The sequence below is a fragment of the Poromitra crassiceps genome, assembly GCF_964638095.1.
Source record: "Poromitra crassiceps genome assembly, chromosome: 4".
Lineage (NCBI taxonomy): Eukaryota > Metazoa > Chordata > Actinopteri > Beryciformes > Melamphaidae > Poromitra > Poromitra crassiceps.
Window position 1 is genome coordinate 15,159,085 of NC_139626.1, and position 14,071 is coordinate 15,173,155.

Here is a 14,071-nt window from a genome sequence, read left to right on the forward strand (position 1 = left end):
TGCCTTATATTCACCAGTGAAGGAGCTTTACAACACTAAAACAATATGTCAAAACTCCCCCTAGATGAAATTGCTGTTCCAGAGCCTGGGGCCAGAACAAAGGCTTTGTCCTGTAACTCTTTCCTGGGCAGACCTCAGACAAACAGTAGTTGCAAACTCATATGACTCTGCTTGGAGTAGCAGATGTGTGGGTTTACTGCATCAGGACATCTCTAAAACCTGCAGATATGCACTGCCCATAACTTGCATGGTAGATAGAACCATTTGAAACTACAGTATTATGTCTGAGGTCATTAATGCAATCAAATCTAATTTGTTGAGAGTTTGATAATTACATCTGATAACATTATTGTTTTGATATAATCTGCATGCTATGGGTCCGCCATTAACAAAATGTTTACGTAATTAGAAAACCACGAGAAAATTACACCCTCATTTACATGATCGCAAAACAAGATTGGCCCACATTTTAGCAAATTATACAGCATGTGGATGACCTGATTTCATGTACAATAAAACTATCTACAGAGAAGTATTTTAGACTTTTTAAACATCAGAATAGTTGTAATTGATGGGAATGACTCCCTGCTGTCCAAAGGAACTCTCCTCACCAAGCTTGTGTGTGAGTTTGTGTGGGCATGCATGCATGCATTAATGTTTTTGGCTGGTACGCCTGGCCAGCAGACGTAGTTTAATCCCTTTTAAAAGCCTAGAGAGGTTGTCCCCGGCCCTTTATTGCAGCAGAAGACGTAAACTGTGAGGGAACATCACAGACTGTTAAGTCCTGTAGAAGACGTAAACTGTGAGGGAACTGTGTGCCGGTGCACCAAACACAACAATCTTAATGGTCCTCCTTGTTTACTTTTGGAAGTGCAAGCATCTCATGTGACACGTTAATTGTTTATTGAATGCTAACACAGCTGCTCCATTAAAATGGTGGCTTTTCACGCCAATGGATATGGGTTGCTAACAATCACACATACTGTATTATCTGAGGATGGTCAAATAATTGATGAGCTCAAATCCCAGCAGTTTTGCAAAACACTTGGCTTTTGTCAGATTTAAAGTCATGCTATTGATGAGAAGAATATTGGAGCCAGAGATTATTGTTAACGATGCTTGCCACCTTGCTAGAAATATTGCTACCTTGTTTAAACATCATCATATTTGGGTATGGATGCATGACCAAGTTAGACAGCAATATTATATACCATATAGCAGACCTGGGCATTATACGGCCGTCATGATGGTTCTGCCTGGCCCGGGAAACCACACTATTTGACTTATGATGCTAGAAAAATCAAAAGAGATGAACTAAATTGGCTGTTTGGAGTGATTTTCAATATAATAAATGCTGAAGAATAAGTGCACAGTATGTTTTCTATCATTCAAGCTAGTGATGAAATTAGAGGTTACGGCATGACAATATTTCTTTGGTCCCCGGCAACAATCTGGTTTTCTCATGTGGCCCCCCCAGGAAAAATACTTGCCCACCCCTCCCATATAGCATATCTGAACCCATTTTCCACCCCTTTCGGTTTCACTACGTCCACTTGTTGACGTGTCTGCACTGTGGTAGGCTATCTTTGAAGTCAAAACTCCCACAGGCTTTAACTTCCAGGCATCTTGTGATCTCTCTTTGGTTGCCTGGGTCTGCCGGAGAGGACAACTTTTTTGTTCCATTCACACTCGTCTTCACTTCAGATGTTACGACATTGAGATGACCATTTTATCTACATCTCCCCTGCCACTTAAAAGCTTCCTCCCCTTGCAGTGATATCGGATCAGATGATAAGCAGAATGTCCTCTCTCTTTTGACCAGAGATAACCAGAGGTCAGCCAATGGGTCTCACAGGTCATCGGAAATTGAGCCATCAAGAGGAAACTACCGGTACTCGTAATTTATTGAAATCTACTCTTTGATTAGACACATCTGAGGGAAGGGATTCGTTTTTTTACGAGGCCCTACATCTCGAAGATTTCTATAAGGCCCACGTTGTCCATGGTGATTCAAGCATTTACTCTAATTGACATTGCTTATCCAGAGCATTTTACAATCAATTGAAGCTGTAGAAAAAGTCTCTATTTCTGAATCCCATAGTCACAAGCAGTAGTAAGAATGATACAGTTGGGTAGGCTGGTGGGGTTCAAGGAAGCGTGACCAGTTAATTCAACAATACAATCCTACGCTCCAGACAAGGCTACAGGGTTTTGTTTGAAGTACAAGGCATACTGTAGGTTAAGTGCCTCAACGTTTATAGAAGAAGGCTATTAACTGAGGTTCCAGTGAGTCACTAAAAGCAGATTCACAGACGCTTTAGGAATGACAGAAGAAACATAAGAATAACCGTCTGTTTAAGAATAACAAAGTGGGTGGACTGTCAGGCTTAGATCCTGTATCTCTCTCAAACAAATCCACCTCAATCTCTCAGCTAAGGTATTCTTGTATCATATCTGGTTGTTTTGTGAATCTGTTTTTATTACTGTGCTGTCTATACATTTTGTCTGCTGCTGGTTTTTACTGTTTTTCTATCTGTCTTTATTGCTGTGCTGTAGATAGCTCTCTGTACGTCGCTTTGGATAAAAGCGTCTGCTAAATGCCAGTAAAGTAAAGTAAAGTAAGCTGATGCGGTACCTTCAGAGACAATTCATACTGTTCAAGGACAGCCTGGCGCCTGCAGTCATACTACTGTGAGTTGAAAGAACTAGATTATGATCATGATTTTCTTTACTTGTAGGTGTAGGTAATTAGCTAGGCGCCACAAATGGAGTCAGGATGTCAGTGAGAGCAGCAGTCAGAGGGTGATTTCAGTCCTCAATCCTTATTAGATTAATGGCTAACCTCCCTCTACGCACTCCATTTACACAACATGTCAGGTTTTCTTTGGACAGAGCACACTGGCACCTCAGTTCTTACCTCTGGACATCTGAATGCCACACTGTACCAGTGTGAACGCCTACGTGCGTACTCCAGATTGCATACAATGTGTGGGTCAGTCAGGGAAGGACCTGGTTCGGTGCTCATCCTGAATGCAGTGCAGGTCTCAGAGGTGCGTGTGAGCTGAGGTCAAAGCACTTTTAACCTCAAGCTGAACCCTGGCATGTTCTCTCTCCTGCCTACACTGTCTTCATGTTCTCTCCTGCCTACACTCTCTTCAGGTCTGCATGTTCTCTCTCTCTCCTGCCTACACTGTCTTCAGGTCTGCATGTTCTCTCTCTCTCCTGCCTACACTGTCTTCAGGTCTGCATGTTCTCTCTCTCTCCTGCCTACACTGTCTTCAGGTCTGCATGTTCTCTCTCTCTCCTGCCTACACTGTCTTCAGGTCTGCATGTTCTCTCTCTCTCCTGCCTACACTGTCTTCAGGTCTGCATGTTCTCTCTCTCTCCTGCCTACACTGTCTTCAGGTCTGCAGGTTCTCTCTCTCTCCTGCCTACACTGTCTTCAGGTCTGCATGTTCTCTCTCTCTCCTGCCTACACTGTCTTCAGGTCTGCATGTTCTCTCTCTCTCCTGCCTACACTGTCTTCAGGTCTGCATGTTCTCTCTCTCTCCTGCCTACACTGTCTTCAGGTCTGCATGTTCTCTCTCTCTCCTGCCTACACTGTCTTCAGGTCTGCATGTTCTCTCTCTCTCCTGCCTACACTGTCTTCAGGTCTGCATGTTCTCTCTCTCTCCTGCCTACACTGTCTTCAGGTCTGCATGTTCTCTCTCTCTCCTGCCTACACTGTCTTCAGGTCTGCATGTTCTCTCTCTCTCCTGCCTACACTGTCTTCAGGTCTGCATGTTCTCTCTCTCTCCTGCCTACACTGTCTTCAGGTCTGCAGGTTCTCTCTCTCTCCTGCCTACACTGTCTTCAGGTCTGCATGTTCTCTCTCTCTCCTGCCTACACTGTCTTCAGGTCTGCATGTTCTCTCTCTCTCCTGCCTACACTGTCTTCAGGTCTGCATGTTCTCTCTCTCTCCTGCCTACACTGTCTTCAGGTCTGCATGTTCTCTCTCTCTCCTGCCTACACTGTCTTCAGGTCTGCATGTTCTCTCTCTCTCCTGCCTACACTGTCTTCAGGTCTGCATGTTCTCTCTCTCTCCTGCCTACACTGTCTTCAGGTCTGCATGTTCTCTCTCTCTCCTGCCTACACTGTCTTCAGGTCTGCATGTTCTCTCTCTCTCCTGCCTACACTGTCTTCAGGTCTGCATGTTCTCTCTCTCTCTCCTGCCTACACTGTCTTCAGGTCTGCATTAACTCTCTCTCTCCTGCCTACACTGTCTTCAGGTCTGGATGTTCTCTCTCTCTCCTGCCTACACTGTCTTCAGGTCTGCATGTTCTCTCTCTCTCTCCTGCCAACACTGTCTTCAGGTCTGCAGGTTCTCTCTCTCTCCTGCCTACACTGTCTTCAGGTCTGCATGTTCTCTCTCTCTCCTGCCTACACTGTCTTCAGGTCTGCATGTTCTCTCTCTCTCCTGCCTACACTGTCTTCAGGTCTGCATGTTCTCTCTCTCTCCTGCCTACACTGTCTTCAGGTCTGCATGTTCTCTCTCTCTCCTGCCTACACTGTCTTCAGGTCTGCATGTTCTCTCTCTCCTGCCTACACTGTCTTCAGGTCTGCATGTTCTCTCTCTCTCCTGCCTACACTGTCTTCAGGTCTGCATGTTCTCTCTCTCTCTCTTGCCTACACTGTCTTCAGGTCTGCATGTTCTCTCTCTCTCCTGCCTACACTGTCTTCAGGTCTGCATGTTCGCTCTCTCTCTCCTGCCTACACTGTCTTCAGGTCTGCATGTTCTCTCTCTCTCCTGCCTACACTGTCTTCAGGTCTGCATGTTCTCTCTCTCTCTCCTGCCTACACTGTCTTCAGGTGTGCAGGAACTCTCTCTCTCCTGCCTACACTGTCTTCAGGTCTGCAGGAACTCTCTCTCTCCTGCCTACACTGTCTTCAGGTCTGCATGTTCTCTCTCTCTCCTGCCTACACTGTCTTCAGGTCTGCATGTTCTCTCTCTCTCCTGCCTACACTGTCTTCAGGTCTGCATGTTCTCTCTCTCTCCTGCCTACACTGTCTTCAGGTCTGCATGTTCTCTCTCTCTCCTGCCTACACTGTCTTCAGGTCTGCATGTTCTCTCTCTCTCCTGCCTACACTGTCTTCAGGTCTGCATGTTCTCTCTCTCTCCTGCCTACACTGTCTTCAGGTCTGCATGTTCTCTCTCTCTCCTGCCTACACTGTCTTCAGGTCTGCAGGAACTCTCTCTCTCCTGCCTACACTGTCTTCAGGTCTGCATGTTCTCTCTCTCTCCTGCCTACACTGTCTCCAGGTCTGCATGTTCTCTCTCTCTCCTGCCTACACTCTCTTCAGGTCTGCATGTTCTCTCTCTCTCCTGCCTACACTGTCTTCAGGTCTGCATGTTCTCTCTCTCTCCTGCCTACACTGTCTTCAGGTCTGCATGTTCTCTCTCTCTCCTGCCTACACTGTCTTCAGGTCTGCAGGAACTCTCTCTCTCCTGCCTACACTGTCTTCAGGTCTGCATGTTCTCTCTCTCTCCTGCCTACACTGTCTTCAGGTCTGCATGTTCTCTCTCTCTCCTGCCTACACTGTCTTCAGGTCTGCATGTTCTCTCTCTCTCCTGCCTACACTGTCTTCATGTTCTCTCCTGCCTACACTGTCTTCAGGTCTGCATGAACTCTCACCGACAACTGGGGGGCTCCTGACTGTGAACATCTGGAGCACGTGGGAGTTATGGCCTATTAACAGCACTTTCAATGATAGGTTAAAAGGGATTGACTTACTATTAAGACCCAGCCGGCTTGGGTCTCCCTAGCTGCCCCCCCCCCCCCCCCCCCCCCCCCCCCACTGACATTATCCTACTCCTCTCCCTGATTCTGATAAAGCTGATTCTGATTCTGATTATTATTATTATTAATAAGCAATAGCTCACTTCAGGCCGTGATATATGGTCATTATACCACACCTAAGGGTTTTCACCCTCCGTCGAACAGTTACCAAGTATGGCAATATGAAAGTAATAGACAACCCCAATTTAAATGGTTGTTATTCATAAATCATAATGCTCTAGTCTGCGTAATAAAATAGTCCCTGGCTCCCTGCACAGCCGATGCAGTTGCTGAACGTACAACGTAATGTCAGCTAGCAACACAGGCTTGGTGACAAACAAATAGCTAATGTTAGCTAGCCAACATTTATCTAATCATTGTGCTAATGTTAGGTTACAGGGACCAAACAAAATGGAGAGCAAGTAAGTTGGACTAACTGGCAAGTTCTGAAAATGTGTCTCTTCGTTACTTTATTCCAGCTAAAAGGTATCGGTTGTTCGTATGCCTGTGAAAGCCAGCTCTGCTAGGCTAACGTTAACGCTAGCTAACATTAGCCTACGTTAGTGGTTGAGCAAACAAGGCTGCGCGTACTACGTTAACTTGGTTCGTAGTAGCCTACAATGATGCTGGAATACAACACATATTTTCAGAACTTACCACTTCCTACTTCCTCACTCACTTCCAAGTCCCAAATCCGATATTCCATGAGATGAGACTGGTGTCGTACAGTCAAGGAGCACACAGACAGCCACTCTGTTTGCGAGGCTAGCTAGTAGCTACCCTTTGTTTTCTCAGAGGCGTGTTTCGGGGATGCGGCTGTAGCCGTGGTATACGCTCATTATACCACGGCTGTGAACCAATCAGATTGCTTGATTTGAGAGAGCCATTTGATTATTATTATTATTATTATTATTATTATTATTATTATTATTATTATCATTATTATTATTATTATTATATTTGAAAATAGGTTGATAATTTCCGGAGAGTAACAAGTCTCTTACAAAGTACAGATTTTTCTTTTGAAATGTAGTGAGTAAAAGTCAAAAGTCTTCAGTGAAAGAAAAACTTGACTGAAGTACAGATACTTGAAAATCTTACTTAAGTACAGTAATCCGGCACCCGGGGGCATCCGGGTAGTGTAGCGGTAAAGTCCCTGCCTACCAGCGCGAGGGGCACAGGTTCATGTCCTCGTGTTACCTCCGGCTATTAGGCGTCCATACAGACACGATTGGCTGGTGTCTGCGGGAGGGAAGCCAGTTTGAGGGTGTTTTATCCTGGATTGCTGCACTAGCGCCTCCTCTGGACGGTCGGGGCACCTGTTCAGAGGGAAGGGAACTGGTTGGAATAGCGTGATCCTCCCACATGCTACGTCCTACCGGTGAGGCTCCAGCTGTCAGGTGAAAATGTAAAATTAGTTTGATCATTTTCAGGACTAGAAAAGTTGTTGAATTACACAAAAAGTATAGAAATATGACAGTTACTATAGAGTATGGCCTTGATGGATCATATTGAACACTGACCAGACTATTCAAATCTACTGGAAAACATATGCATATGGGAAATTCATAGAAACCCTGCTTCTATCCCGTAACTGTTACACACATACAGTAGCTGTGGGTTTGATGTACTGTAGTTTGATCGAATTAACACTTTTTACTTGCCTGACTTTTCTCTGTTTTGAGTTAAAATCATTACAGATACCACAGCCTATAACTGGATATTGCACATTTATGTTACTCAGGATGTATGTGTTGCATTAGGACAGTGCAAAATAACACTGAATGTACGTTCCTGTATTGAGCCAAAGCGAATGGCCAAAGCGTACACCTGGTGTGACGCGTTGTGTTCATCTCCCGGTTGTCATAATAGGGGCGCTGACAGGGAGTTCTTAATAGCAGTGGCTCCTCTAACCATCAACACTGGTTATGTAACTCCACTTATGAGGCACCAGGCCCAAGTATGTCCAGCCCAGCTTCTGCAGACCCCTACTCAACCTAAACACCATCCAGTGGCTAAGAATAAAACATCCAGTGGAACAGATATGAGAAGAATATATGAAGTCTTCCATGTCAGAACACGTAACATACAAACAAACAAACAAATAAACAAAAACAAACTTGTGGGCACATCAAGCAGATGCTGATTTCTCCATGTCGGCGACGGCACAGTGGCTCAGTGGGTAGCACTGTTGCCTCACAGCAAGAAGGTCCCAGGGTCGAACCCCGGTCCGTCCCAGGTCCTTTCTGTGTGGAGTTTGCATGTTCTCCCCGTGTTCGTGTGGGTTTTCTCCGGGTGCTCCGGAGACATGTATGTTAGGGTTAATACTCCTGTCAGTGCCCCTGACCAAGGTACTGGCAAAAGAACTGGAGTTGGTCCCCAGGCGCTGCACTGTGGCTGCCCACTGCTCCTAGTTCTAGGAAGGTTCCTAGTAGAGGATGGGTCAAATGCAGAGGATGAATTTCCCCATGGGGATAAATGAAGGATAACTTAACTTAACTTATGTCTGAATCTAAATAATACTGTTTCCTGGATATGCTCAGTTGTCGTTTGGAAATGGAATAGTACATTTCATTTCTTGTGATGGACCACAACAAATAAGGGGCACCATTTGGAATGGCTGTGTGGTTTCTGCTGCATGGCTTTGTGTTGTGCAGTGGGGTCTGGCTTTGTGTTGTGCAGTGGGGTCTGGCTTGCTTATGAAGATACAGAGAAGAAAAGATCCTGTAGGACAAAAAGCTTTGTTCATCTGTCCTTCCTTATGACGTGCAGCGCACAGGCCTCCTTGAGGCATCCTCCCTGCCCATGGTACGGCATGGTAGGATTGCCTTTTTCCGCAGGAGGTTCTGCTGAGACGAAGGAGGTGCCCGGCCTGGAATCAGCCCACAGGGCCTTAGACCTCCATGCACCGAAGGTCTTTCAATACTGCGGTGTAGCGCTAACTCTATTGCAGCGGATTGGGCGTGATCAACCCTTCCGCGGGCAACATTGCAGACAGAGTAGGAAGGCTGATCCGTGAGCGGCTGCTTCTGGGACGCGGGTCGGGGTCGTAATCGGCCTCGGCTGGGTCTACTGGGCGAGGGTGTATGATGTTGACAGACGCGAAACACCCCACGACCCCAGTTAACATCACTGATGATGCGTCCCAGCGCATGCAGTAGTATGTATACTTGAACCTTCCTGCCCACCACTAACATCTGCCTCTTTTTTAAGGAGTTTCTTCTTGATTCCAGATAAAGATAGAAATCAACGTAAGAAAAAGCCTTTGTTTGTGATGTGCTAAATCACATTAACATGGCTGTCATGGTGTGAGAGCATGACGACTCTCACTTCAACGTAAGCAGCAGCATGCTCATTTCTGTTTCAGCTGTCAGTCATCTCATGTGTTTGCTGCTAAAAGTCATTCTTATCTCAGCATGAAGTTAGCCATCATCACAAACATTATAGTCTCTGATGGCAGCATCACAAACTATATATATATATATTATATTATATATTATTATATATTATAGTTGCGGATGGCAGCATCACAAAGTCACTACAACTTTGTTTTGTTGCCTTTGTTAATTGTTTCCCAATCTGTACTCAATGTTCCACTTTATTCTTTCTGACATTTTCGCTAGATTACAGAGGTTTATTGAGGACAGGTTTTGATGACTCACACATAATAATCCCCGATTATCAGCGGCACTTTGTGAAACAGCTCACATTTTATGCTATCCCACATAAAGTTTGCTTCAAATTGCCAGGAAAGGATATTGGTTCTCCCCAAAAATTCCCCAAAAGCTGCCAGACCTCTGCATTTTGCATTTTATATTTTGTGATCATGGCACGGAACATGCTGGGCTCTCTAGTAAATCCGTGGTTTTGGAAGTGTCAGGTCTCCAAGTGGGTAAGGCTGTGTGCCACAGCTAACGCAAGTAGCTCTGTGCTGCAAACAGCCTCCAAAGGAAAGAGCTCTGTGCTGCAAACAGCCTCCAAAGGAAAGAGCTCTGTGCAGCACAGGAGTCTGATTAACCATGGATGTTGTGGCACATAGATCCATAAAAACATCAACACACAAACCCTCTGACTCACTCACTCTGGCCCATGCAGACACGCACACGCACACACACACTTATGGTATGCACACACGCACGCACACACACACGGTACACACGCACACGCACACGCACACACACACACACACACACAGGCTACACACAACTGATTTGTGCCATGTCGGGTGTGCTGCCATCCTTTTTAGGTACACAGTGATTTCATCTCTTATAGCAATAAAACTCAATGAGCAAGTGTGTGTAACGTCCATAAAGCTCAGCCGAGTGTCTCAGCATGGAAACACAGACAGTGGAGAGGGATCATTTGATTTATTCACAATGTGCGTACAAGGACACTGAAGCACACTGTTCCATCAGTAGCAATAAAGCTGGCTTGGATGAGGCGGCAGACTGGAATTTGCCATTTGCCAAAACATATTGGTTTAATTAATAAATGCTTATTTTCATTCTTCATCCAAGTAGGCAAGACGTTTCCCTTTTATGCATGTGATCTGATATCTCTGACGGAGGCTGTGCGTACGAGGTACACGCAGTGTTGGGGGTAACTCATTACAAAAGTAACATATTACATGTAATATATTACTTGTAGCAGTAACTCATTAACATAACATTACTTATAGGATTTCAGTAATATTATACCAGTTACTTTGTCAAGTAACTCAAGTTACAAATTGAGTTTATTAAATCAAAGCACATATTTAAAAAGATACAATAATTTCCTAATCAACCTGTGTGTTTTTATGCAAATAACCACTATAGATGACAATAAACAAAGGAAAAAATAATATTTAGAATTTTGGATTGTTTACACTGACTTCAAGGCTGTTGAAATTATTTTTCGGGATGGTTCCGGGTCGGCGATATCATTCTGCTGCTGCTGTTGTTTTGGTAAAAGTAATGCAAAAGTAGTGTAATAAGTAACGAGTTACTCTACACAGAAAGTAATATTGTAAAGTAACTTATTACTTTCAAATGAAAGTAACTAGTAATATGTAGTATATTACATTTTGAAGTAACTTGCCAAACACTGAGTACAAGCTGTGGCCTGTATACACATCGCAAAAAGATCACTATCGACCTCATTATTTACATGGAAAGTAAAGTGCATGGTTCCGGAGTCTGGTATTTGAATTGTTGGTGTGATATGACAGTTTGACAGGTGACTGACGTGGCTAAATGGGGTCTAGCACTGTGTGACTTGAGATAGCCCAGGTCCTCACAGTCTGCCTCGTGTGTTCATGCGGCAGCATAACACGAGCAGCAGTAGAGGAGTAGAGGAGAGAGAGAGAGAGAGAGAGAGGGAGAGGAGGGAAAGAGTCGTGGTCAAGTTGATTGTAAATATAAACATACGCACAGCATTTTTCCCAGAAAGCTGCCTCAATGCAGGATTCATGCTCCTGAATTCTCGGAGGAGTTTTCCACTAACCACCCACCACAGGCAGAGTTACTCCAGCCCGGAGCTAAATTGGGCTATTCATACAGAGGAAGCACAGAAATGGCTTTGTTCGTCCAGCGTGATTGCCGTGTTTGGTCGGGTTTTACATAGCTTTCGGAAACCTCCTCTTTAAATCTGTCAAAGTCCGAGCTCCCCTCATTGGAAAAAATCTGATTATGCAACCAGAGGGTCACCCAGATGGATGAACGTGTGGTTTCCAGTCCCACAGCAAACTCATTAGCTAAAGTAACCGTGATTACCCCCCCGATTTTTCTGTTACCTTATTGCTACCCGCTTACATAATCATACATGCCCTGCCAAGACCAGACCTTTTTTTGCAGCAGAGCGACATAGCCGTGGTTGTTGTCAATGTCAACTGTTTGTTTAATTTAGTTTTTTTTACTGCTTAGTTATTTTCTGACTGAACCGACAGTGTTATTTTCTGACTGAACAGTGTTATTTTCTGACTGAACCGACAGTGTTATTTTCTGACTGAACCTGACAGTGTTGTTATTTTCTGACTGAACCTGACAGTGTTGTTATTTTCTGACTGAACCGACAGTGTTGTTATTTTCTGACTGAACCTGACAGTGTTGTTATTTTCTGACTGAACCTGACAGTGTTGTTATTTTCTGACTGAACCTGGCAGTGTTGTTATTTTCTGACTGAACCTGACAGTGTTGTTATTTTCTGACTGAACCTGACAGTGTTTTTATTTTCTGACTGAACCTGACAGTGTTTTTATTTTCTGACTGAACCTGGCAGTGTTGTTATTTTCTGACTGAACCTGGCAGTGTTGTTATTTTCTGACTGAACCTGACAGTGTTGTTATTTTCTGACTGAACCTGGCAGTGTTGTTATTTTCTGACTGAACCTGGCAGTGTTGTTATTTTCTGACTGAACCTGGCAGTGTTGTTATTTTCTGACTGAACCTGACAGTGTTGTTATTTTCTGACTGAACCTGACAGTGTTGTTATTATTTTCTGACTGAACCTGGCAGTGTTGTTATTTTCTGACTGAACCTGACAGTGTTGTTATTATCTGACTGAACCTGGCAGTGTTGTTATTTTCTGACTGAACCTGACAGTGTTGTTATTATCTGACTGAACCTGACAGTGTTGTTATTATCTGACTGAACCTGACAGTGTTGTTATTTTCTGACTGAACCTGACAGTGTTGTTATTTTCTGACTGAACCTGACAGTGTTGTTATTTTCTGACTGAACCTGACAGTGTTGTTATTTTCTGACTGAACCTGACAGTGTTGTTATTATCTGACTGAACCTGACAGTGTTGTTATTATCTGACTGAACCTGACAGTGTTGTTATTTTCTGACTGAACCTGACAGTGTTGTTATTTTCTGACTGAACCTGACAGTGTTGTTATTTTCTGACTGAACCTGGCAGTGTTGTTATTTTCTGACTGAACCTGACAGTGTTGTTATTATCTGACTGAACCTGACAGTGTTGTTATTATCTGACTGAACCTGACAGTGTTGTTATTTTCTGACTGAACCTGACAGTGTTGTTATTTTCTGACTGAACCTGACAGTGTTGTTATTTTCTGACTGAACCTGACAGTGTTGTTATTATCTGACTGAACCTGACAGTGTTGTTATCTGACTGAACCTGACAGTGTTGTTATTTTCTGACTGAACCTGACAGTGTTGTTATTTTCTGACTGAACCTGACAGTGTTGTTTACTCTGCAGACACGTAAGCTGACCAAGGCAGAGCGGCAGCGCTTCAGCGAGGAGGTGGATATGCTGAAGGGGCTCCAGCACCCCAACATTGTCCGCTTCCATGACTCCTGGAAGTCCACGGTGAAGGGCCACAAGTGTATCCTCCTGGTGACTGAACTCATGACCTCAGGCACCCTCAAAACGTGAGCCTCCAGCCAACTCAACGTGCCTATTTCACATCCCACCTCAAGCAGCCATTTTGTGTGGAAAATGCAGGAAGTAACACAATATAAAAATAAAGGCCCCTGCACTGACATACAATCTGTCTGTGACAGTGAACCGACATTAGTTATCCTACAACTATTCATTTCCGTGACAGCATTGGCTGCTATTGTTTTCACCTTGTTTGTGTCCGTACGCGGGTGTGCCTGCGTGTGTGTCTGTGTGTGTGTGGGGCTGTTCTCACCTCCACTTTGGAGAACACATTTTGGGGAGAAGTATCAGGAAACGAGTTCAACTTCCTCTTGGATGTCAAAATGTGTGATTTTGTGGTGGCTAAAAGCTTCCTCTTGTCCCAGAGTTTCAACGTGTTTAGACTCTCCTTTGTTTTATAGGTACTTGAAGAGGTTCAAGGAGATGAAGCTGAAGCTGCTGCAGCGCTGGAGCCATCAGATCCTCAAAGGACTTCACTTCCTGCACACGCGCTCTCCTCCCATCATCCACCGGGACCTCAAGTGTGACAACATCTTCATCACCGGACACACCGGCTCCGTCAAGATAGGAGATCTGGGCCTGGCCACGCTCAAAAGTGCCTCTTTTGCTAAAAGTGTCATTGGTGAGTGTAACGTGTGTTTACATACAGTAAATCTCCTTTCACTGATCTTTGATCTGTTCTGAGATGAATAGCAATAGCTTAAGTGTAACAGGTTCCGTTTAAATTGGCAGGTGCCACCCTCCCTTCGTTCTTGCAAACACTACTGTAAAAATGCCACCAATCTTGATACCTAGAGGCATCGCTATGGGATGAAGAAGCCTGCTTGAAATCCTTGCTGTTTTTGAAGATCCTTCCAATTTGTCCTGCT

At 44.5% G+C, this 14,071-nt stretch overlaps 1 protein-coding gene across 1 annotated transcript in view; it reads left to right on the forward strand.

Moving 5' to 3' along the window:
• Positions 1 to 14,071, forward strand: part of wnk4a (WNK lysine deficient protein kinase 4a) — a gene marked incomplete at its 5' end in the record, with an annotated part of 61,948 nt that overhangs the window by 13,547 nt on the left and 34,330 nt on the right. The window contains 2 exons of the mRNA XM_083634563.1: positions 13,020 to 13,192; positions 13,604 to 13,824. Coding sequence (XP_083490689.1) covers positions 13,020 to 13,192; positions 13,604 to 13,824 — 394 coding nt within the window. The remainder of the gene's footprint in view (positions 1 to 13,019; positions 13,193 to 13,603; positions 13,825 to 14,071) is intronic.